Here is a 21794-nt window from a genome sequence, read left to right as displayed (position 1 = left end):
AAGGACTTCAGAAAGATTTTATTTGGCCGGCCACCTGGATAGTTGAGAAGTCAGGGCTATTCCTTGAATGTAATAATTGACACTTTAGAAAGTTTCTCTCCTGATAGTAAATTCCAGAGAACAGAGCATCTATAATCCAAAATGTCTAATGAGCCAATGGGGACATTAGAGAATGGTCAGGATGTTTTACATATGTTTAAATGTTTACGTATCACTCATAGCTAGAGGGAAATTTGCTATTGCCATCTTTGCAATGATTATGTTCTACTGTGCAATTATTTCTGTTTTACTGTGTCTTATAAAACTACAAAAAAGGAATCGATGATAGGATAATGATCCTTGGAATATGTCCATGATCCCACTACTTGCTTTGGAGTGGTTTTTTGGGAGGGGGGCTTTGTTTTTGTTTTTGAGACAGAGTTTTGCTTTTGTTGCCCAGGCTGGAGTGCAGTGTGCGATACTGGCTCACTGCAACCTCTGCCTCCTGGGTTCAAGCAATTCTCCTGCCTCAGCCTCCCAAGTAGCTGGGATTACAGGCATCTGCCACCACGCTGGGCTAATTTTTTATTTTATTTTATTTTGTATTTTTAGTACAGATGGGGTTTCACCACGTTGGCCAGGCTGGTCTCGAACTCTTGACCTTAGGTGATCTACCCACCTCAGCCTCCCAAAGTGCTGGGATTGCAGGCATGAGCCATGCACCTGGCTGCTTTGGAGTGTTTGAGAAATCAGCATACCTAGTCTTTCAACTTGAAAAGGACACGATGATACAGAGCTACCTGGTTAGTTCCCTTGTAAATTATACTAGAGGCTACTTGGCCTTTAGTGACAGCTTTCCAACACGCTGACTCCTGCCTCTTTTACTTATTGATATTGCCTATTCTGGTTAGCATTTATCATGATCCTCTGAGCCATTTCCCGTTGACTGCACCAGAATTAGTTAGTTCCTCTATGAGTGTTGCAGTAATTGCCTTATCTATTTCAAAAACCCAAAGCAACAAAAATTTACCATTTAGCAACAGCACTTGTTTTTAATTGTTCCCATTTCAGTGCTTTTATCAATAGATACATATGCACACTATGAATTTGTTCGCATTCATTTCATCATCTGGTCTTTCATTAATTCAATGATTAGCATGCCCAGATGAGCACACACGTGTGTCTGGAGCCACACAAGATGCTAGGTCTTTTAAGGCAAAAGTAAATAGATCTATCCCTAACTTCATGGCACTTATAGTCTGAAAGTGCTTACTTATCCAACAGAGTCCTTAAGGACAGATCTTTTCTGCAAGCTACCAGAATTTTAAAGGCATGTTTTTTCTTAAGAAAGTCAATTTCTCATTATTCCTGGGTCATTTGCTTCTGCTTTTTGCTATTCCCCAACTGTATTCACTTTCACTTATCACAGAGGTATAAATTGATGAAAATTAAATATTTCCACTTTATTTAATATTGCAGTTTAGGTGAAAAGATGGGAACTACAGCCTAAAATCAATTTTGATTATAAAGTTTTAATATTATCAACTAATTTTTTTTTATTCTAATCCTCATTAAAAAATTTGGCCTGGCCACATGTGGTGGCTCACGACTGTAATCCCAGCACTTTGGCAGGCCAAGGTGGGTCGATCATGAGGTCAGGAGATTGAGACCATCCTGGCTAAACAGTGAAATGCCATCTCTACTAAAAATACAAGAAATTAACCAGGCATGGTAGCACACGCCTGTAGTCCCAGATACTTGGGAGGCTGAGGCAGGAGAATTGCTGGAACCTGGGAGGCAGAAGTTGCAGTCAGCCAGGATCGCACCACGGCACTCCAGCCTGGGCAACAAGTGAGACTCTGTCTCAAAAAAAAAAAAAAAGAAAGAAATAAAAGAAAATGTGCCCTGAGGACAAGTAAAATAGAATGCATTTCATACAGAATGTTTGTCAAAATGAAATGAAAATAGTAAGATGATATTACAGACTCACACGGAGGTTTTATGCATGTAGTACACAGTGCCATCCCAGAGCAGGACTCTCAAGACATCATCTGTTTCCTTTCTGGTCCCCAAATGAATCAGGCAATTCCGAATTGGTGGCAAGGGCTAGAATATTACAAAACCATGTTGAAACCATGCTGATCATCTATCTGTTAAGGTAAACTGGAGTCCAAGGAGTAGAAAGCATTATGGGCCAGGCAGTGCTGACAGGATGGTAGGGTACACAGCAATGGCAAGTAATAATCTCTCAAGGAACAATTCTCACACTCTCCAGGTCATTTCCCTATCTTCCTATCTATGCACCCAGTCACCTTAGAAAGAAAGGAACCCAGAGGGAACTGAGAAATCAGAGCTTTCTTTGTGGCTCTGTCTCTTTTCTGCATTTTGCTGTGTTAACAGAGCCCTTCCTGGTGCCCACCATCCCCTAAAAGCACCCAAGGAGTGCAGGGAGAATGAAGAGCAGGGACAAGGTCAGACAGGAGAGGCCCGCTGGGAGACACTGAATGCACGGAGTGGGTGGAGCGGAGTAAGAAAATGTACAGTCTCATTAGGAGTGAAGTAGCAATGATGGTGTCTCCAAATCCAGCAGACCTCTGGGCATAGTTCCAGGCCTGAATTAGGATTTTGTAGTCATTTTCAAGATAAAGCACTTGTCCTAAATATCACTAGCTTTAACTTGATTCACTTATGTCTGGATCTCATTAAAGTTCCCGGCCATTGCGCTCATTTTATCTTCTAAGCGCAAGTGAGAAACAGGAGTGGGCCAATGCTCACACCAACTAAGCACTTGAAATAAGAACTTGAACAGGACACAAGAAGCAGAGACTATGGGACACCAGCCTGTGAAAATGTGTTGCAGCACATTTAAGCTGGAGGCATCAAAACTGGTATCTTCTACACAAACGCAGTTGTTCTCTCTACTGCTTAGGACCACAGAGCTTGAAGGCACATCAGAGAGCATCTCATCTCAGCTAACGCCTTTCCTAAAGGCCACAGGAACATTGCATTAATGTGTGGTCAGCCCGACACCCAGGCTCTCCAATTTCCAATCCTGCACTCTTTTTACTGCTAATAATAGCTCTACTATTTGTGGTACCTATTATGTGCCGGAGACTTATTCTAAGTGCTTTACAGGTGTGGCCTTACTTAATCCTACAGCCACCCCCGTGATGCAGGTATGTATTACTGTTGCCATTTTCAGGTGAGGAATCTGATGCCCAGCATGGATGAGTAACTTGCTCAATTTCAAAACTGACAAAAGGGCTAAGCTTCCAGCACTGAATCCACATACTCTCCTACACCTAAGATCCATGCTTATTCCCCACAACCGACCTTCTGCTTCCTTTACCCCAGGGACACATCTGTGGAAAAGACTGGCTACTTGGTGCTTCCTTTAGCCCCACTTCATCATGCAGTCAATTACTAAATTCTGATTGGTATCTGTGTTGCACACATAGAACATCAGAACACACAGTTTTAAATGTACTAATGCTCAGTGATCTCTCTAAAGTTGGGGGAAAAGGATAATAGCTTGTTTGTCCTCATTCTTTCCTAGATTCTTGTTTCTGGAAATGCTTTAAGCAATTTGATGCCTGAGAGGAATCTCATTCTCTCCAATTTCAACACCTTTAGTTTTACGTAAAAAATAAAAAATGTATAATCATGAAATAACAGAGGAAATGAGAAAAGTGATATAATAGTGAGCTGAATCTTTACTGGCTCTGATAAATTAACTACCAAATTGGCAATTGAACCCCATGCCAGAAGCAGAAATGTGTGCGAAGCCACAGGCCAATTGTATCATACCCCTTGCAGTTACGAAAACTCTCATTGTTTGTAAACCACCAACCAGGGCTGCCTGAGGTTGTCCGTTATCTTTTCCTTTTCTTTTTTTAATTTCTGGTGCAACAAAAACCACCTTTTGAATGAATAAGCCAATAAATTACTTTTTTTTTTTTTTTTTCCTGCTGCACAGAACCTGAAGCGGGTAGCTGAGACCTGGATGGATGAATTTGCCGAGTACATTTACCAGCGGCGGCCGGAGTACAGGCATCTCTCCACGGGGGACATCTCTGCCCAGAAGGAGCTGCGCAAGCAGCTCAAGTGCAAGGACTTCAAATGGTTCATGGCTGCTGTGGCCTGGGACGTGCCTAAATACTACCCTCCAGTGGAGCCCCCGCCTGCTGCCTGGGGGGAGGTGAGGAAAGGTTGCCTGAAACCCGCGCGGACCTGGGAGACTGTGTGTCTCCCCCATAGCCTCAGGTGGTGGGAGGGACTGCTAAAATCTTCACTTTTACCCTGTAGCCAAGTAGCATCCATTTAAATCATCTAGAATACATGAATGTTCAACCTCTTTTTAGCAATTACTAGACTTAGTCTTCAGAGTTGATAGCCTAACCCAGAATTAGTGACCACTGTTGATTCCCCAGATGATTTTTTTGTTGTTGTTTTTGTTTTTTGAGACAGAGTCTCGCTCTGTCTTCCAGGCTGGAGTGCAATGGCGTGATCTCGGCTCACTGCAACCTCCACCTCCCAGGTTCAAACGATTCTCCTACCCCAGCCTCCTGCGTAGCTGGAATTACAGGTGCACACCACGACGCTCAGCTAATTTTTGTATTTTTAGTAGAGACGGGGTTTTGCCATATTGGCCAGGCTAGTCTCCAACTCCTGACCTCAGGTGATCCTCCTGCCTTGGCCTCCCAAAGTGTTTGGATTATAGGCATGAGCCACCATGCCCGACCATGAATTTTTAAAATACACCTAGAAAATATTTTTCTTTGAGATTAGGGAAATCACCACCGGCTTTTGTAGAGAATTAATGTATCTGTCATACAAGTGGGTAAATATGGGTACCTGATATACGTGAAAAAAAAACCCTCTGTCTTGGTGCACAGCCTTGCTGCTATTGGTATATGCAAGTACAAGGCAGTGAGGGGTTTGGCTATTTTCCCCTCCAGGCTGTGCTGTGCAGAATCATAAAGAAATGTATTTCTGTAATATACAGAACTGTGACACAGGCAGCCACATTGATTCTTTTTTTTTTTTTTTTTTTTTTTTTTTTTTGAGACGGAGTCTGGCTCTGTCGCCCAGGCTGGAGTGCAGTGGCCGGATCTCAGCTCACTGCAAGCTCCGCCTCCCGGGTTTACGCCATTCTCCTGCCTCAGCCTCCCGAGTAGCTGGGACTACAGGCGCCCGCCACCTTGCCCGGCTAGTTTTTTTGTATTTTTTTAGTAGAGGCGGGGTTTCACCGTGTTAGCCAGGATGGTCTCGATCTCCTGACCTCGTGATCCGCCCGTCTCGGCCTCCCAAAGTGCTGGGATTACAGGCTTGAGCCACCGCGCCCGGCCCACATTGATTCTTTAAATAAGCACCAGCCTTTCCACCTCTGAACACTTCTATTCAGTGGAAATAGAATGGAAAGAGCTGAATAGCCCCAGGTCCCAAATTTAAAGTATCTATCTTTTGGCATAGAAAAGACTATTGCACTGGGTTCGGTTCCATTCAATACTGTTACTATAGCCTTTCTCCATAGAATAGAGTGTACTAAAGCAGGACTAAAATTGGATAGGATGGATTTATCCTAGCCATTCAACCTGCTCTTAGCAGAGGATATCGGGGGAAATGCATCAAGGCTAGATGTTCACACCATCCCACTTCCCCAGTCTTTCAGAAATCAAGAGTTGATTGTCTCGCATTGTGGAGGAGTACCATCAGTGTCCTTGGTTTTATAGTCTCTGAAAGAAGATGCCATTGCCTAGATGGTGTCTGTGGCTGCAGAGCTCTGAGAAAAGGCTACCCCAGGGCATGGTAGGAGAGGCCAGAGGACTCAGGCAGTGTTCCTGGGTGAGCTGTTCCAGATGCCTGTAGAGGATATGTTCAGCAAGTCACAGGTGCACTGCTTGTTGTGTTCAGAGGGTCACTCTTCATACCTGGGACACCCAGGATGAAGGAGAGAGTCAATCCTGCCACTACACCCTCCAACTCCTCATGGTTTTTGCATGTGTATGTCGTCCTGACATTATCTGCTTAAATCAATTTAGTAATTTGGTCTCATCCTTTGCATCTTAAACATTTTATTAAAACTTCCCTAGAATATTAGTAATATTAGCCTGCTTGTATTAATGTAACTGTCTATCACAGACTTAATTCATAGCAGTGGAAATTTGAAGTAGACAGATATCAGAAAGAATTTTCTTATCCTAACGTGTTGGAAGGCATGAGAAGTGAGCTCCTTCTACAGTTTTTTATATATATATATATATACACACACGCACACACACACACACACACACACATATATATATGGTTCTGCTTGTCATCTTTCTATGATGATTCAAATGCTGTCCTGCCTAGTGACTAAGAAATACACTTGAGGAGCCCACAGTATCATTGTGTGATTCACTACAGAGCTAAAATCTCATCAATCTTTTATCTGCCTTATGCAGAAACATGAATTTTTCTTCCTACTGGTTACTATGTTCTTCAAACTGCAACTGGTCACATTTTTCCCACATTACCTGATTAAACCATAATCTGAATTGATATAGCACCTTTTCTAAACAGACTCACATCTTCCACTGAGGTTCTAGGAAAGGTACAACTTTCCAGGAATAATCAAAATCAGAACCATCTTAAGCCCAAGTAGGCTATGCCAGTGTGTTTATATCTATTACCCTAGATTGCCTCATACTTTTACAACACTTGCCTTATCCCTGGAGACAGTTGCATTCATTATTTCTGGCTTAAACAATCAGAGGTTGAGAAGATTAGATTTTTTATTTTTCCCCCAGACAAGGATTTGCTCTGTCACACAGGCTGCAGTGCAGTGGCAGGATCATAGCTCACCGCAGCCTCAAACTCTTGGACTCAAGTGATCCTCCCACCTCAGCCTCGTGAGTAACCCGGACTACACATTCATACCACCAGTCCCAGCTAATTTTTTAAATGTTTTGTACAGACAAGGTCTCAATATGTTGCCCATGCTAATGTTGAACTCCTAGCCTCAAGTATTCCTCTTGCCTCAGCCTCCCCAAGTGATGGAATCGCAAGCATGAGCCACCACATCCAGCAACATAATTTTTTTTTTCTTTTTTAACACAATGGCAAATTTCTTTCCCCCAAAGCCTTAGAACAGTGAACAAATAAAGGTCATATTTAAGTGTAGAAAAGAGGGAAATGGGGACATAATTTATGGGCCAGTTACATTCAGTTGTATTTGTTCAGTGAAGATGTGATGCATAGCAAGAATGAAGACATAGAGGATGGGAGGAAGGCAAGAAGAAAGGAAATCAATAAAAGACAACAGTTTGCACTGTTAAATACTAGTTTTTAAAAGTATCTGATTCTCAGGCAGAGTAGATCTCTGAGAATATAAGTGAAACGTGTACATTTAATGCAGGAGGCAAGTGAAGGATTTGAAATGCAGCTTAATCTAAATGAAATGATGAAAAAAGATTATTTTCTAACTGTAGGTGGGTAATAATATTTTTAAGAGTGGATAGACCAGGCATGGTGGCTCACGCCTGTAATCCTAGCACTTTGGGAGGCCGAGGCGGGTGGATCACCTGAGGTCAGGAGTTCAAGATCAGCCTAGCCAACGTGGTGAAACCCCATCTCTAATGAAAATACAAAAATTAGCTGGGCATGGTGGCGTGTGCCTGTAATCCCAGCTACTCCGGAGGCTGAGGTAAGAGAATCGCTTGAACCAGGGAGGTGGAGGTTGCAGTGACCCAAGACCTGAGATCACGCCACTGCACTCCATCCTGGGTGACAGAGTGAGACTCTGTCTCAACAACAACAAAAAAAAGATAAAAAATTTTAAAAAATGCAGAATATATGTGTCGACCAACTTAATCTCTGACAAAAAAATACTTTCAAAATGTTGACACATGCAATTTCTTTTGCCTTTCAGAAGGTTTCTTAAAATAAACTTTTTATTTTGGAATAATTTTAAATGTACAGAAACATTGCAAAGATAGTGCAGGAAGTTCACATATACCCTTTAGTCAGCTTCTTCTAATGTTAACATTTTATATTTACTACATTAACTGTGGTATATTTAATCAAGCTAAGTAATTAACAGTATAATACTATTAACTAAACAGGACTTTATTCAGATTTCACTAGTTTTTTTTACTAATGTCCTTTTTCTGTTCCAGGATTCAATCTCATATATGAGAGAGCTTTTTAGTTTCCTATAAACTTTAAATTAATTGTTAGAATGGGCAAAGTTCCTAAATAAATGTAATAAGTCAATTATTGTTGTAGTAAGAAAGCGAAAAGGGGAATGCAGATTCAGTGGTTCTTTTCAAGCAATTATGGGAAGGAACCACAAACCTCCAGCATTGTAAACACAAGATTCCTTTATGGGAGATCTGGGCCAAGAAGCAGGGCAACTCACCGTTTTATGCACTTGTACTTGGAACAGTTTTCCACCTGCTTGTCTGTGCCAGCCTGATTCAGGGTAAACAATGACGTGCTCAGGCAATTTTTGGCTCTGGTACTTGGAACTCAGCTTGTAAAGGATATGTTACAGACCATAAACAGCCTATAAACCGCCACTCATTTCCCTGACAAATTCAGCTGGATTACTGCACTTGTCTCCTGGCTCATCTCCCTGCTTCTGCCCGCCCCGCTTCGGTTTATTCTCAACACAGTCCACTTAAAACCAACCGGAGATGAGGCCACCCCTCCTCCATCCAAGCTTTCACTAGCTGCAATCTACCGCTAGGTAAAAATGAAAGTCCTTACCTATAAGACTGTAAACAATCTGACCCCTGTTGTTTCCCCTCCAACCTCCTCTCTGACTCCTCACCCCCTGGCTTCCTCCTCTCAGGGCCCACTGGCCTCGTCACCAGTCTTCACACAGGCCAGGTCAGTCTGACCTCAGCACCTTTGCATTTACTATTCCTACAGCTTAGAATCCTCCAGTCTCAGAAATCATATGGCTCCCGCCCTTACTTCCTTCTGGTCCTCACTCAAAAATTCATCTTCTCAGTAAGGTCTTCCCTAGTCAGCCTATCTAAAATTGCAACAACACCCACACACATCCACATGCATACTTACACACTCCCTACTCCCTTTCCTCCTTTATTTTTCTCCCTAGCATCCATCACTGTGTAACAAGCCATGCAATTTATTTTTTTAATCATGTTTCTCATCTATCTCTCCCACTAGAAAGTAAATTCTGTGACACAAGGATTCTGTTGGTTTGTTGTGTTGCTACTGCTCTTTTGCAGAAAGACATAGTGTCTAGCATATAGTAGGTGCTCCATAAATGTTTGTTGAATGAATGAAAGATGAATGAATGGGGGATCCTGGCTCCCTGTTGTCCCACCTGCCATTCACTGCTTTGCCCACACACCTGTATGTGTGAAGCCTTCTCAGGGCACACTAGGCACTCACTCCCTCCACAGCCATACAAAGTCCACTTCTTTGGAAAGCTCAGCCAGAAAGGCAGTTTGAGTAATGACTCTCAGGTAACTGATTCTCATGAACGGTCGCGTCTATGGTCCATTTGATAGTTAAACAAGTTACAAAATATTCCGTTCTGACATCCTATGGGGAAGAAGGAGAAATTCCAAAAGTTAAAAGCCTCTGTTCAGCAATTTCCGACTCTGCCTACCAGCTTCCTACTTAAAAGGCAGAAGAGATTACAGTCACATCTGATAGAGCAGTACTCTCCAGAAGTCATTCCATCCTCTGGTAGGCAAGGAGAGTGGGTAGAGTGGGGAGGTGATGAGTCCCAGAGAGAATAAATAGGATTCTGAACCATGGAATAAATTGAACAGCCCTTAGTGCTGTTCAAATAGAAGCAATGTGCTTTCCCCCATGCTATGTTGGAGAGGGTAAGAACAGGTTTAAAGTGGAAAACTATTCTTAAACCACTCACATATGGAGTGTCTCTTTTTGTGTCAAGATGCTAAATGAAAGAAACTGAATTTCCTATTATTTTCCCCTTCTCCTCCTTAGAATTCATGAATTTGCTAAAGTCATTTAGAGTGCTCCTTTATAGTCTAAAGAGAAGAGTTCTTCAGAATTCTAAATATCATGTGTAAGAAAGAATAAAAGATGTAAAATAGACAAACGTGTCTTTTCCAACCAGTGCCATAAATTCTTTTAAGAAATGTCTGCTTACTGTCCTCAATGTGCCAATCTGGGCGCATCCATTTGTCACCTTGCGACTGTGCAAACTTTTTAAAAAACCTTTATTTTAAAAATTCCTGCCAATACCGAACTACCTAGGCTGTTTATTTGAATTCCTTCCTCAAGATTAATGTCACCCTGAATTGTGGAACATTCACAAAGACAGGCACCCTAAATAATTCCAGTTCTCCTCTGCTGCAGGCTGCTGCTCTTAACTTCCTTTCACCTGCTTGCTGCTGCTTCTTCTAATGTTCTCGCAGTGCACAAGGCTTTTCAGGTTTTTCCCTATCAGCTTACACGAAAGGAAGTTCAACATTAGGAGGTGCATTATCTCAAAGACCATCTGAGGATGCGATGTTGTCTCTTCCCAAGAAATTCTGTATGAGTGCTGCTGATGTGTGATGCAGGAGTAAAAAGCAGGCGCTTTCTGCACGACGAGTGAGGCTCCCTCGCATTCTTTTGGGAGCGCCAAAGCCAGCTTTCCTGAATTCCCCTGTAATCTAGTCTCACAACCAGGAAAGCTGCAGAGTGAGATTGTCCTGCTATTTCCCTGGAAACTATGCAGGGAACTGTCTCTGTCCTTTAGGTGCTATATCACATCAACCCAGATCTTTAAATTAAGCACTCATTCAGAGAGGATTTATCGTTCAGACTGTATTAGACTCGACTTGATCTGTCATTTATTTTCTCAGGCAGAGGCAGTGCTGGTACACTATGCTAAGTCATCTCTCTGGGGCTCAAAAGCAAGGTTGGGAAAAATGTTAAGAACACATAAAGTACTGCATTATCCTCTCGAATATTTCTGTGCTTTCTGAGTTTTCAACATTGAGACAGGGCTATGAAGACAAACTTAAAAGTGTCCTATAATAAACACAATTTGGCTGGGCGCGGTGGCTCACGCCTGTAATCCCAGCACTTTGGAAGGCCGAGGTGGGCGGATCACAAGGTCAGGAAATCGAGACCATCCTGTGAATGGTGAAACCCCATCTCTACTAAAAATACAAAAAATCAGCCGGGTGTGGTGGCGGGCACCGGTAGTCCCAGCTACTCGGGAGGCTGAGGCAGGAGAATGGCGTGAACCTGGGAGGCGGAGCTTGCAGTGAGCCTAGATCGTGCTGCTGCACTCCAGCCTGGAGACAGAGCGAGACTCCATCTCAAAAAAAAAAAAAAAAAGATTGACTCCCTGTTTTAAAAAATTTCACGCAAGGATCCCAGGAACCTCCCCTGCTCCTTTTTATTGGCGCGCTATTCTTGTCCAACCAGCCTGTAGATGGTTACTGGATTTTTAAGGCAAGTTGAGGGCAATTACCACTGTAGAGGCCACTCTGAGTTATCACAGAAGCCAGCAGGTCACTTTGTCACCCCTTTGGTAGGTTGGAGGTATTCCTATGTCCAAGACTGGAAAAATTATATTGAATTGTTCCATCTATGCTAACTTTCTAAGGCTGTGGATTAGAAATTTTGCTATGATAGTTGAGTGAATTCTAATCAGTTCTCTTAATTTTTCAGTCTAACATTCTCCCAACTGATTTATTCTGGCAAAGATTAATTTTATTAATTCTATTTAAATTCTATTAATTTAGTGTCATTCTTGGAATTAGAAAGGCTGTCACCCAGGCTGGAGTGCAGTGGCGTGATCTCTGCTTACTGCAAACTCTGCCTCCCAGGTTCAAGTGACTCTCCTGCCTCAGCTTCCCGAGTAGCTGGGATTACAGGCATGCACCACCACACCCAGCTAATTTTTGTATTTTCAGTAGAGACGGAGTTTCACCATGTTGGCAGGCTGGTCTTGAACTGACCTCAGGTGATCCACCTGCCTCAGCCTCCCAAAGTGCTGGGATTACAGGAGTGAGCCACCGCACTCAGCCCAGGGAGTCAATTCTAAGACTAATGCGAATATGCATTATTGGGTTTGAACTTTGACTTTAATCATCTGCAGGCAGGCAGCAGTTTAAAATTAAGAGCCAATATTCCTCTAAGTGTCCTTGCAATGTATTGAGCCGTTCTGTTAGCAGCAGGCCATCGTGACCACTGCTCCAAGCTCTGAGAAGTGTGGTGACTGTGCTGCTAAAAGGTAAGTTGTCTCTTACATTCCCAAGAGAGACATTTTTAGCAACCTGAAGGTCATCAGTCAGTCTTAGATTTTTGTAAGCGACCTAAAACATCTGACAAATAGCTACATCTGTCGTGGTTTGGGAGGTGGGAAAATAAGCACTCGTGCTCCCCGTTAGCTTCCATGGCTAAATTTTTTCTCCATGTTTCATTTTGTCACAATTATCTCTGTGTTTTTGATCCACTTGATTGCATTTCCTCCTATTGACTTTAGGAGATGCAGGAATTAACGTTTACCTTATATTTCCAAAGTTCTCTGTTTGTCCAATTGGTAACCTAGTTGTATTTTGCTCGGCCTTCACTTACATCTTGCCTTAGACCTTTTCCTTCTTATAGAGCTTGCGTGGCTCTTTGGGTTGAGATTTTATTGCCCAATCTAAATGATGCCTGGCCAATTTCTGGAAAGGATGGCCTATTGTAAACTAGTCTAAAAAGAAACTAAAATAACAAGATAATCTCAGGAGGAGCTTAATTTTCTATACCAATCTCTAGCACAGGAAGGACAAATCAGCTTTTTCAACTTTTGTTTTAGACTCAAGTCCTCCATAACTAATCATATACATTCAAACTCTTTGCCTATGCTTTTTTTTTTTTTTTTTTTTTTTGGTCAGAATTGCATACAAATTTGTAGCAAATACAGAAGTCTTCCATTATCCATGGTCTCACCTTCTGCACTTTTGGCCAACTGTATTATGAGATCCCAACTAGAATATTATGGGACTTAATGATACTATGTTATTTTGGAGCAGAAAGAGAGAGAGAGAAAGAGACCACATTCACACAACTTTATTATAGTATATTCCTATAATTGTTGTATTTTATTATTGTTGGTGTTAATCTCTTACTGTGCCTAATTTAAAGTAAACTTTAACATAGGTACCTATGCATAAGAGAAAACATAGTATCTGTAGGGTTTGGTACTATCTGTGCTTTTAAGCATCACTGGGGTTTGGAATATATCCTCCAAGAATAACGGGGGACCACTGTAGTTTTGTTTTGAATTTCAATACTCAAGTACTTCCCTGCTGTTGAAAATGATGGAATGATGCCAGAAATAGAAAAGCCACATTTTCTACCATATTCTTTCTTTAGAATATATTGGCATTCCTGATGCTAAAAGCGTGGCATCTGCATGATTTTGTTTAATCATCAAGACCAGACAGAACATTGAGGCTAGCAAAAGAAGGAAACAAGCAACATGGACATGATCTTACACAAAACTGATGACAAGAAATCCCTCAAGTACTACAGAACATGGGTTAGTGTCACCAAAACACCAGACAGCAGCAGATCCAGGGTGGGGCTAGGAGAGATGAAGAATTGGTAGAAAAGAGAAAGGGGAGTACTGCTACTTCTCCAAGAAGAGTACTCAGAAATCAGTAACAAGCATTCACTCCCAAAAGGAGAAGAGCCTTTCCAGAACAGGAATGAAGGCAATCAGATCTGCACCTTACCAGTGGAATTCAAAGACCCAGTCACAGGCTCCAAGCTGAGTCCAATGCAAAGAGACCATAGGGAACCAGTAATGTAAACCATGCTAATGCAGAGTTACCCTGCATATATCTGAGAAACACTCCAAAATACTACCTTCTGGAAAGACAGAGACTCATCCTCTCCCCTCCTCCCCCTATAAAAAAAGAGTAAGAAATCTGCTGTGAATTCAATCTGAAATACAACACTGAGGAAGCCAGCAAGACAAAAGCTTCCAAACCAGAGAAGGAGGTGTCTAAGATAGATCTCAGAAAGTACAGAATGACAAACACATTCAAAGGTAACAATACTGCTTTGAAAGGAAAGACCTTTAGAACTCTAGACAACACAGAGTTAAAACAGGAAGTTTTTGTGAACCAGGCTGAGCTCTAAGAGACAGAGAAGTGTCCCTATAAAAAGGTCATATTTTTTAATACTTCACAGTGACAACAGAGAAGAGAGCCCTACACAAGAATCTTCCTCTAATAATCCAAGAAAATCATCTCATTTATATATGAGATCGTTCATATGTGGAAAATAAAAGCAGTTTACAATAAAAGCCCATACTGAGATCCAACAAGGATAAAGATAAGAATGAATCAAATATAGTTCCAACACATAAAAATATACTACAAAAGTGGCTATAAAGAAGATGAAAACTACAACATAAGATTTCAAAATGAGCTAAAACAATCTTAAAACTAATCAAAGCTTGAAAGAACCATACAAATCAGAATTAGAACTGCTCAGAAATAAGATGGCTAGAACGATATGAACCATCATTTTATGGAAAGACAACTGAGAAAACTCAGGGATGAACTAGAAAAGAAAGAAACAGTATTTCAGAAATGAAGGGTCTATTAGAAGAAATAAAAAGGCAATGAGAGACCACGGAAGGCACAGTAAGAGAAATTGAGGCTGGAAGGGAAAATGAAGCTAATAAAACAGACACAAAGAAAAAAGAACAGAAAGAATTTGTCAAATGATTTGGAGCAATAAGTGAAGGAGATTCAACATAAAATTTCCAAAAGAAGAAAGCCCTCTGAGAACAAAAAACAACTAATATATAAAACTATAATTCAAAGAAACCTTTTCAAAATAAAAGATTTGAATCTATATAGTAAAAGGACCGTCTGGGAAATCCAACTTAGAACCATCAACACTGAAATACTTTCTAATAAAATGGTTGTATTGTTAAAACAAGAAAAAAAATTGTGCATCCAAGCAAAGAATGAATCAGACTTTGAAGTATAAACATTTTGCACCAGAAGACAATGAAGCAGTATTGTAAAGATGCTCAAGAAAGGAAAATATAAGCCAAAAATTTTATATCCAACCAAACTATCCCTCAAGTATGAAGGTGGGTGCTGTGATTTCAATTTGTCCCCTGGAGTTCATGTTTTGGAAACGTAATCATCAATGCAAAAATGTTGAACAGTAGAATATTTGAGAGGTGATTAGGTCATGAGGGCAAAGCCCTCATGAATGCATTGATGCTATTACCACAGGAGTGGGTCATTGTGGGAGTGACCTTCTAATAAAAGAGTGAGTTTGGCTCCCTTCCCTCTTTCTCTCACCCCCACAGGATGATGCAGCAAGAAGGGCCTCACTAGATGCAGCCCCTCAGTCTTGGACTTCCCAGTCTCCAGAACCATGAGCCAAATAAATTTGTTTGTTAAAAATTATAGTCTGTGATATTCTGTTATGGCCACACAAAACAGACTAAGGCACAAGGCCATCAAAAAGCCATTATAAATATTCAAGGACTGGGATTATTTTTACCAAAAGCCTTTCTGAGCAATCTGCTGGAGAAGAAGCATTAGAAAATCAAGAACTCCTTGAAGAAGCTCATTGCAGGGTCTAGTAGAAACTGGCCACAGGATGGAGGAATATATAAATTATATATAATCTGGCAATGTAGAAATAATACAAGTGGGGAAAGTGAGTGCAAAGCAGAATACATTTGCTGATTGTTGCATAGGCATTAACTAGGAGTAAAACAGTATCATCTATGTTTAGACACGGGGGAGGATGGAAGAAAAGCAGTAATAGTTATAGCCAACTTTAGCATTGCTCAGAGAAAGATAGAGTTAGGCATTAATTTAAAAAGAGAAGTTTCAACTATTATAAGTAATATTAGTGTAAAGGCAACAAGTGAAACAAAAACACAAACAATATTAAATACTAAAGATTGGAAAGAGAAAACAGGCCATGTGGGGAAAGACCTTCTAGATAACAGTAAATTATGTAACAAATCACTATGTCAGAGCTGAGATCAAACATATAAATCCACTGAAAGAAAGATTCAGACTGACTAAAAAGGCAAATGTCTCTGCTATATATGAGACACACCTAAGTCAAAATGATACAGAAAGATTAAAAACTAAAGAATATGCATAAACATGCCAGGCAAATTTAAGTAATAAGAAAGCAGGGTTTGAGATCTTGATAGGAAGCAAGGTAGAATACAGGGAGAAAAAAAGTTAAAAAGTTAAAAGAGGCTGAGAAAGACATTATAATATCAAAGACTGCAATCCGTGGAAAACAACTTACATAAGGCAGAAACTGCTGAAAATCTAAGGAGAAACAGAAAGACGCATACCAATAATAGAAACTTAACACACCTCTCTTGATCCAAGAATCAATAAGTGGACCAAAATGAATAAGGATGTATAGAACCTAAACCATGTCATCAATAATGTAGATCTAATATACCTATCTAACTCTAAAGCTTTTTCGGAATTTACTTTCAAGTACGCAAATTTAAAAGTATGTTAATGTTATAAACAAATAAGATTTTTGAACATGTATAAAAAGATATCTAAACCTAAAATTAAAGAAACAAATATCCTACAATCTTAAACTTGAATTTGAAATTTCAATGTCAGCTACTTTCTGAAAATAGCCACATTCTAGCTTTATCCACTGAAAAAGTCTAGAAATAACTTCAATCCAATCAGTGAGCACACCTAGCTCTCAATTGTGGTCTCTAAATAGCATTGTTCACTAAATAGAACTAAGGATTCATGAAGAAATAGCTGATTCTAGTTGTGGGGCCAGAAAGGTAGACGGTGGGCTGAGACAGTCTGTTACTCTAGAAAGCAGAAAGGGAAGAAAGCTTTCAAAGGCTGGTGGAGGTCATGTCAAAAGGACATGGTAGTCAGCTAGAAGGGGATCCCACTTGCCATAGATGAGACAATATGAACATCAAAAAAGTGACCCCGTTAATTAAAACAAATTGAATATACAAAATATTGTAAATTTAAAATGATATTTTTCAAAAGGGGGTTAGGAGAGAAAGAGAAATAAAATAAAAGTCACTGGGCACCAATGGCAGTTGCTTCAGCACCAAATCATGACTCTAGAAATTGACATTTAAAAGGAAAACAAGCATTTGTCTTGCTTTTCTGATATAAGGTGCATTTCAGGATGTCCAAAGAGCCCTATAGTTGAGGGATTTTATACAGATGCTCAGATAATAAATTCAAAAGGAAAGAATGTTCTAAATCAACATTGTGCAATTCCTGATGCAATAACTGATTAAAGAAATGGTCCTCATTAGATAATAAAACCTTAGATGAAGTATTGATAAGCTTCACAATAAAATTATCAAGCTACCATCAACTAAACCCACTGATCAATTTTAGCATCACTGAATCATACACATTCTGGTATGATATGATGCAACTTGAAAGCATTTTAGACAAGCCAGGAAGTCAAGAACCATGCCTAAAATATCCTTTTTATAAAACCAAAAGAACATCTAACTAAATTTAATCAAGTCTTTAACTTCGGTCTACAGGAAATTCAGAAGTTGAGGGAAACTTGAATAGCACCTCAAGCCAAATCTAGAATGTAGCAATCTAATTTAGTCAATAAGTCCATGGCAGAGAGAAACGAGGAGATAGGAAGAACTGTTCTAGATTACAATATACAAAGCTGAAGTACAATAAAATGAAACCTGTTTAAATCATCAATATTATATATTCTATGATTTCATATAACTGTACATTCTACTAGTTCAGTTAATCATAGAATAAGTGAAAAGAGATATTTTAGACAACCAGAGGAATGTAAATACGCAGCAGATTCTGGATGATATTAAGTATTAAGTAATTATTATAAATTTGTGGATATGTAAGAAAATTGTTTTTTCTCTCTCTTTCTCTGTCTACTACTTCCACTCTTTCTCTCTCCCTCTGTCTCTTTTTCATTTTGAAAAGCTTACTAAAGTATTAGGGGTGAAAGGACCTGCTGCATGGTATTGACTTCAAAACCCTCCAGTAAAACAGAGAGAGACTGGGAAATGTATAGATGAAGTAGTATGTAAAATGCTGATGGTGTTCAAAGTTCAACAACTGACTCATAAAAATTTTCATAATAAATGTATTTTTAAATGCAATGCCTTTGAAGGTATGTGGGAACATAATAACTATAAGAAAGACAAAGCATACATGTTTTTGGCGATATTGTAGGTAGTTAGGTATCAGTATTTTTATTGTACTTATGCCCTAAAGCTAAAATAATTATATTGAAACACATCACCATATCCTGTCATGTTGAAATGGCATACTGCCACAATAACATAATATTTCATTCAAAGTTTATATTTAGGATATTTATTTGTTCTATCTTAGGACTGGTGTGAAAAAACATGAGACAAGATGCTGTATAATATATGAGCAGATGGCACCTTTCTGTCTACCTCTCTTCCTCTTTCTTTGTCTCTCTCCCCCATTTCTCAAGGTTGGAGCACTGGTTATTAGTTACTTAGAGTACTTTTGTCTTTCTCAACAATAAATACAATAACTTTAGAAATTATACTACAATTAGTAAAATTTATGGAATAATTCATGTTTTCAAAATGCTTACTGTAATTAGTTTAATTCTCAAAACGTATATGAAACATATGAGCCAATTATTCATCATTTAACTAGATAGCAGCCGAGGCCACACTGGTGTCACGAGATCCTTGGGGTGTTGCTTTGCCAGCCAGAAGCCTCTGTGGCCAGTGGTATCTTTGCCAGAGTTTTTACTCGGATCCACTGGGCTCATTCCACCCACTCAGACTGGCAGGCTGCACTCGGTTCATGCTACCAGCCTGAGTCCCATGCCTGCCAAGGGCAAGCCAGGTGCAGAGTGGTAAGGGGTATGTGAGTGAGCACAAGGTCTGGTCACTGTGTAAAGCCAGGCATGCCAGCTGTAGCAGGGCAGGCAGCTGCAGGCACCAACACAGACTCTGGCTCCCTGCGAGGCTGCAGCTGCACCAGGCATACTGCAACCAGCTTCTACTGTGGTCACCAGGGAACACAGTGATGCTCGGAAACCTGGAGACACCAGGAACCACAGAGCCCCAAAGAGGGTGTCACAGCCCTGGCTTGGGGAGCTCCTATGTCTGGGTTCCCCAAAGGACTGCAGCTCTTCCCTCTCTTCTCTCTTTCTGGTTGCCCCCAACGTGGCAAGCAGGGAATGGGTGTGTGTTTCAACCATTTGTGTTACAGCTCTTTTAGTCCCACCATTTGGCAGGTCCTGAGTTTTTGTCCTGCATCCAGGAAGAATGAGGTGTGTGGACAACTGCAGGGTGAGCAAGGCGAAGAGCTGCTTTATTGAGCAACTGTACAGCTCTCAGGACACCCAAAGTGAGTAGCTCCCATCCGCAGGCAGGTCATCCCACTGAGTTTGCAGCTCTTAGTTGAGAGGATACCCAGAGTGGGTAGTTTCTATCTGCAGGCAGGTCATCCGGTCAAGTCGAGGAGACCAGAATTGGGTAGCTCCTTCCCACAGCTGGTAGTCCCCACATCTCTCTGAGTCTGGCTGAGTCCTGGGGTTTTTATGGACATCAGAGGAAGTGCATGCTGATTGGTCCATGGGAGACCATGGGCGGGCCCAGAAATGGCACTAAATGGCACCATAAGTTCTCATTCTGGTCCGCTAAACTGACAGCCTGGCCACCAGACTTCAATGGGTCCCTGGTTTGAAGGTGGGGCTTCACCAGGGACCTGTCCCTACTACCCAGAAGCCTGTCTCCTGCAGTCATCCACAGTGCCCAGACTGTTTGTTCTGAGGGAAACCTGCAGGCACATGCTGAGCCACCCTCAGCCCCTCGCCTCAGGCCCCCTTCCATGCTCATCAGCGAGGGGGCTAAGGGAGGAGGGGTCTGGCATGTCAGTGCCATCCCGAGCACACACACACCCAGCCAGGTCACAGCCACCCAGGCTCAGTCTCAACTTTGCTTCGAAATCTGAGCGGGCAACAGGATAGGGGAGAAGCCAGACAGCAGGAGCAGGCACTTCTGAGCCTGCAGGGTTGGGGTCGGGGTGGCTTCCCAGGCCCCTAAGAGTGCAGGGATGCAAGGGTCCACAGCTACCACTGGGTGACTGCAGCTGCGCCAGAGAAGTCGGGGCTCCGCCCAGTTAATCCGGAAGGGTGCAGAGCTCCAACCTGTTCCTGGCTCCCACCAGATCCCTGGAGTGCCCACCCCCTGCCACACCTCCCCACGGTAGCCAGCACCTTGGCAACCACTGCTCCAGGAGGACCACCACTGCCATCACTGGTATTTTAAAAGGAGAGAGAAAATTAAAAAGAATTGCTATTGAATCAGGTTGAGGAGATCGTAAACACCACAACCAAAATTACTGTGTAGCAATCTAAGTTAGTCATTAAAAGATCAAAATAATTAGTCATTGTCTGGTATAAAAAATTCTATTTAGAGGAAGTTAAGTAGCTAAAGCTCATAAAATAGATATTTAAATTATGAAATTATTTAAAACTCTAAGACATAGACGTCACATACCTGCAAGATTTAAGCATGTGTCTAAGGCAGGGCTTCTGAAATTCACGTAAGCATGTCCCTGCAGGGGTACTCAGCTGCATGCCCAGAAGTACAGTACGTGGACCACAGGAAACCACAGCATCTCTTTCCAGAACATCAACTGTACTTAAAGTTTAGTAGGCAAAAAACATCATATGAAAATAACATCGACACAAAATAGATCAGTTACAGAATGGAATGCACACTTTATAACATTTTTAAAATAGAAAAAATACTTCAGGAAAATGTTATACTTCAATCTAAGATTGCTGACTCCCCAGACACCTGTCCACCTTTTCTGATTTCAGGCTGGTTCACACAGAAAGGTTTGAAAGACAGCAGCCTAAAGAAAAGGCTGGGTAAATGAAACTGACTCTCCTCTTAGAAGACCTAGAAACACTCTTTTACAGCCTTCACAATGATAAGGTCCCCAGGATTGATTGTCACCAACTAAAATGCACAAGAGGCTGAGATCAACACCAAAATATCCACTATTAATAGACAATGAAAACTAATACAAGTGTCACAATGCTCAGAAATCCAGGTGTGAGTAAAATCAGTGCACTTGGTCTCAGAAAGCTATGTAGACATCAAATGTTCATTGGAAACCTCTTTATTGATTTTGCATGAGAAATGACTGTCAAACAGAACAGAAAAACATGAAATCCATATCATCAGCACATTCTCTCCATGTAAGCAGATTACACAGGAGTCAAAAAGTTGTCTGATGAACATGGAATCAGAGCAAAGACGAAGAGGCTGTTTCATATTGTCAGGGAGGCCAGTGGGTTTGTTTGCCAGAAAGAACACTCTGGGTCTACTGGCGAAAGCATCCTACCTTCAGCTCCATGCTATCTATGGACAGCCCTTCCACTGAGGCTCGGAATATTTGAGTCAGTGGTTATCCTGAGTAGCATTTGAGAGGCACTGCCAAAATTTACTTCTTGGTCACCTTCTTCTGTCCTTCCATAACTGAACAACTCCTCACTGACACATTCTGTCTCTTGTCTAAGCCAGGATACTGAGTGGGTCATTGTGGAGTTTCGCTGTCTCCTTCACGTGGTTGTTGGTTGTTGTGAAACCTCAGTTTTTGTCTTCTCGGTTTAAAAGAATGTAAACGAGAGACACAAAACAAAGAAGATGCAGCATAGAGCAATTTGTTGTAAAGGAAAAAGAATATTTGGAAAGTTCGGTGCAGAATACACTGCACACTCTGTGAGAGAGAGGAATCAGGGCGGGCTGCTGGTAAGGATGCGACAGCAAAGACTGGCACTAG

General features: G+C 41.2%; 1 protein-coding gene across 2 annotated transcripts in view; it reads left to right on the top strand.

The window, feature by feature from the left end:
* Positions 1–21794, top strand: part of GALNTL6 (polypeptide N-acetylgalactosaminyltransferase like 6) — a 1210113-nt gene that overhangs the window by 1126398 nt on the left and 61921 nt on the right. For both annotated transcript variants that reach the window (XM_050792469.1, XM_050792470.1), the window contains one exon: positions 3956–4177. In XM_050792469.1, coding sequence (XP_050648426.1) covers positions 3956–4177 — 222 coding nt within the window. The remainder of the gene's footprint in view (positions 1–3955; positions 4178–21794) is intronic.

Source organism: Macaca thibetana, chromosome 5, assembly GCF_024542745.1.
Source record: "Macaca thibetana thibetana isolate TM-01 chromosome 5, ASM2454274v1, whole genome shotgun sequence".
NCBI lineage: Eukaryota > Metazoa > Chordata > Mammalia > Primates > Cercopithecidae > Macaca > Macaca thibetana.
This window is presented reverse-complemented; position numbering and strand designations above follow the sequence as displayed.